At 69.8% G+C, this 2,665-nt stretch overlaps 1 protein-coding gene across 1 annotated transcript; it reads right to left on the reverse strand.

Annotated features, from left to right (window-relative positions):
* Nucleotides 1-222: 222 nt before the first annotated feature.
* GAS1 (growth arrest specific 1) lies at nt 223-1,566 on the reverse strand. Its single transcript, XM_060627382.2, has one exon. It carries the CDS (start codon nt 1,564-1,566, stop codon nt 523-525), a length of 1,044 nt encoding a protein of 347 aa, XP_060483365.1. The 3' UTR covers nt 223-522.
* Between the last annotated feature and the right edge of the window lie 1,099 nt (nt 1,567-2,665).

A 2,665-nucleotide genomic window follows, 5' to 3' on the forward strand; every position in this document is an offset into this window, starting at 1 on the left:
GACTTTTCTGTTTACTCACGATTGCAATGTCCTCACTGGCCACAATAAAAGTCGACACCGGCAATCCCCGCCCCCCCCCCCCCCCCACCCCGCACAGTTAAAATGCTAATAAACAGCCCCTTTGCAAATGTAAATCTTCCTTCAAACTCCTGCTCCAAGCCCACTCCTTTGAAACTGTTAAGGCCCCACAGGTCAGTATCCTCTCTCCACAGCCCACCCACCCACCCTCCCACCCCCGCCTCCCCCATTCCATCCCCGGCATCCTGAACTCTAGCTAGGCCGGTTTCCTCTGGGCAGACGAGCTGGGAGTTTCTGGAGCCTGGAATGGGAGGGGGAGGATGTCCAAGAAGTCATGCTCGGGAGAGGACACGGGAGAAGTGCCAAGAGTCGTGCAGGAGAGACCCGCTAGGCAGAGTCTACTTAGTACACGCTTTGGAAAGTATCCAAACCATCCCCTCGGTCCCCGTGCCACAGGTGCCCCGGCGCAGGCCCTCCCGCAGCCCACGGAGGGGGACTCCAGGGCTAAAAGAGCAGCGGCAGCAGCGGCAGCAAGATGGAGGCGAGCGGGGTCCAAGCGCCTCCGGGCGCCGAGCGACCGCCGCCGCTGCTCCTGCGCCCCGGCCCGTAGGGCAGGTCCCCGCGGCCGCCCGTGGCTGCAGCGCCGCCGCCCGGGCGCGCCGGGTGCGGGACGCCGTCGTCATCGTCCAGCGGCTGCTCGCCGCCCGCGCCCCCGGCGCGCTGCTCGTCGTCGTAGTCCTCGTCGTAGTAGTCGTCCAGGCCCCCGTCCGAGCCGCTGCTGCCCGGGCCGTTACCCAGCTCAGCACCGAAGCACAGGCGGGCCATGTTCTCCTTGACCGACTCACAGATGGGCCGCTCCAGGCCGTCGCACACGCAGTCGTTGAGCAGCGCCGCCTTGGGCACAGCCAGCATGTCCTCGATGACCGTGCGGCACTCGTCGGTGCAGCGCAGCCCGTTGAAGAGCTTGCCGCAGTAGGTCAGGTAGCGGCTGAGGGCCAGGTTGCAGCGGCTGTCGCGGTCGCAGCGCCGCCGGGCCTCGGTGCAGCCCATGACCCCGCCCGCGCCCGGGCCGCCCGCGCCGCCGCTGCTCGTCCGGGGCAGGCACGGCTCAATGGCGCGCTTGGTGGACTTGCAGTTCTCGTCCTGCGCGCAGTCACAGTCTTCCAGGGCGGGCCCGCGGCGCGTGTGGTTGAGCTGAATGAGCGCCGAGATGCAGTGGCTCGGGCAGCGCCAGCGCGACGAGAACGAGGCGGCCGAGGCCGGGAAGGCGGCGGCGGCGGCAGCAGCGGCCCCCGGCGCGTCGCCCCCGCCGCGCTGCGCCAGTACGGGCGCGCACGCCTCGGCGTACTGGTTGTAGGCGTAGCTGCACTCCGGCTCCCCCTGGCACTGCAGCAGCGCCTGCCAGCAGATGAGGCGGCGGCCGTGCGCCAGCCCCGAGCCCCGCGGCGCCGAGCCCAGCAGCTGCAGCAGCGCCATCAGGCACAGCCAGGCGCCCGGCACGGTCCCCGCGCGGGCCCCGCCGCCGCCGCCCAGCAGCCCTGCCACCATCGCGGGCAGCGGCGGCCGCCGGGCGAAGAGGGGAAAGGAGACGAGGCGCGGGCAGCGGCGGACGCGGAGCCGGTGGAAAAGTTTGCCCCAGTCCTGCCAACTTCTTGCATGAGTGTTTTCATAAATCCATGCGCGCCGCTCGCTGGTGCCGCGCCGCTCGCAGAAGGTCGGGTCGCCCGCTCGTTCGGGCTGTGGTGGTTTCCCAGAAATGCACAGCCGCGGAGAGCCCCTCCGTTCGGCCCCCGGCGGTGGCGGGAGGCGCTCACTGCCGCCCCGGGGGGCTGCGGGCCGCGGGGCCGCGGCGGGGCTGCAGGACCGCGCGGCGCCGCGGGTGCATTTTGCTCCGCGCCTGCAGATCCGTTGTGCGGCCGCAGCGGCTCCTTCCTCCCGGGCTCAGCGCCGCGCCGCCGCCGCCACCGCCGCCGCCGCCGCCGCCGCTGCGGGCTCTAGCATCGCGCCGCTTCCTGGCTCGGGTCTGTGCGCTGCCCGCCTTCCCGCGGCCCTGGACGCCCGCGTCCCCTCCCCCTCCGCCCGCGGCGACCCCGGCCTCTCCGTGCTCCGGGGAGCCCTTTCCGGGCGGCGCGGGGAGAACAAGAAACTCGGCGCGGCCGGAGAGCGGCTCCCGGGCTTCCCTCGGCGGCGGCTTCTCGGGTGACAAGGGGCCCCGGGAGCGGATCCGCTGAGCCCGGCTGCGGACTCGCTGGCTGCGAGGCTTTAAATACAAAAGTGGGCCGGGAGCCCCCGCGTGGTGCCGCGGTGCCCCCTCATTATGCATGCATGGAAAAGCAAACAAACAAAAACATTAGCAACGCTCCTCCAGCTCGCCGAGCCCCGGCCCCGCGCGCTCCGAGCCTGCCCGCTTTCTCCTTTCTCCACTCTCTTTCGCCCTTTGCTCGGCCCCCTTTCCCGGCTTTTCGAGATGCTATTGGTCCTGCCTGTTGTTGTTGAAACTTTTTTTTTTTTTTTTTACGAGCCGCTGGAGTGGAGTGGGGTTGCCGAGTGGGGGAGGGCGGGGAGGGTGGTGGGCAGCTCACATTCAGGCATTCAGGGCTTGAAAGGAACGGCTTAAGGAGCCTGACAGAGGCCCGGGAGCTCCTCC

Source organism: Panthera onca, chromosome D4, assembly GCF_046562875.1.
Source record: "Panthera onca isolate mPanOnc1 chromosome D4, mPanOnc1 haplotype 2, whole genome shotgun sequence".
Classification (NCBI taxonomy): Eukaryota; Metazoa; Chordata; class Mammalia; order Carnivora; family Felidae; genus Panthera; species Panthera onca.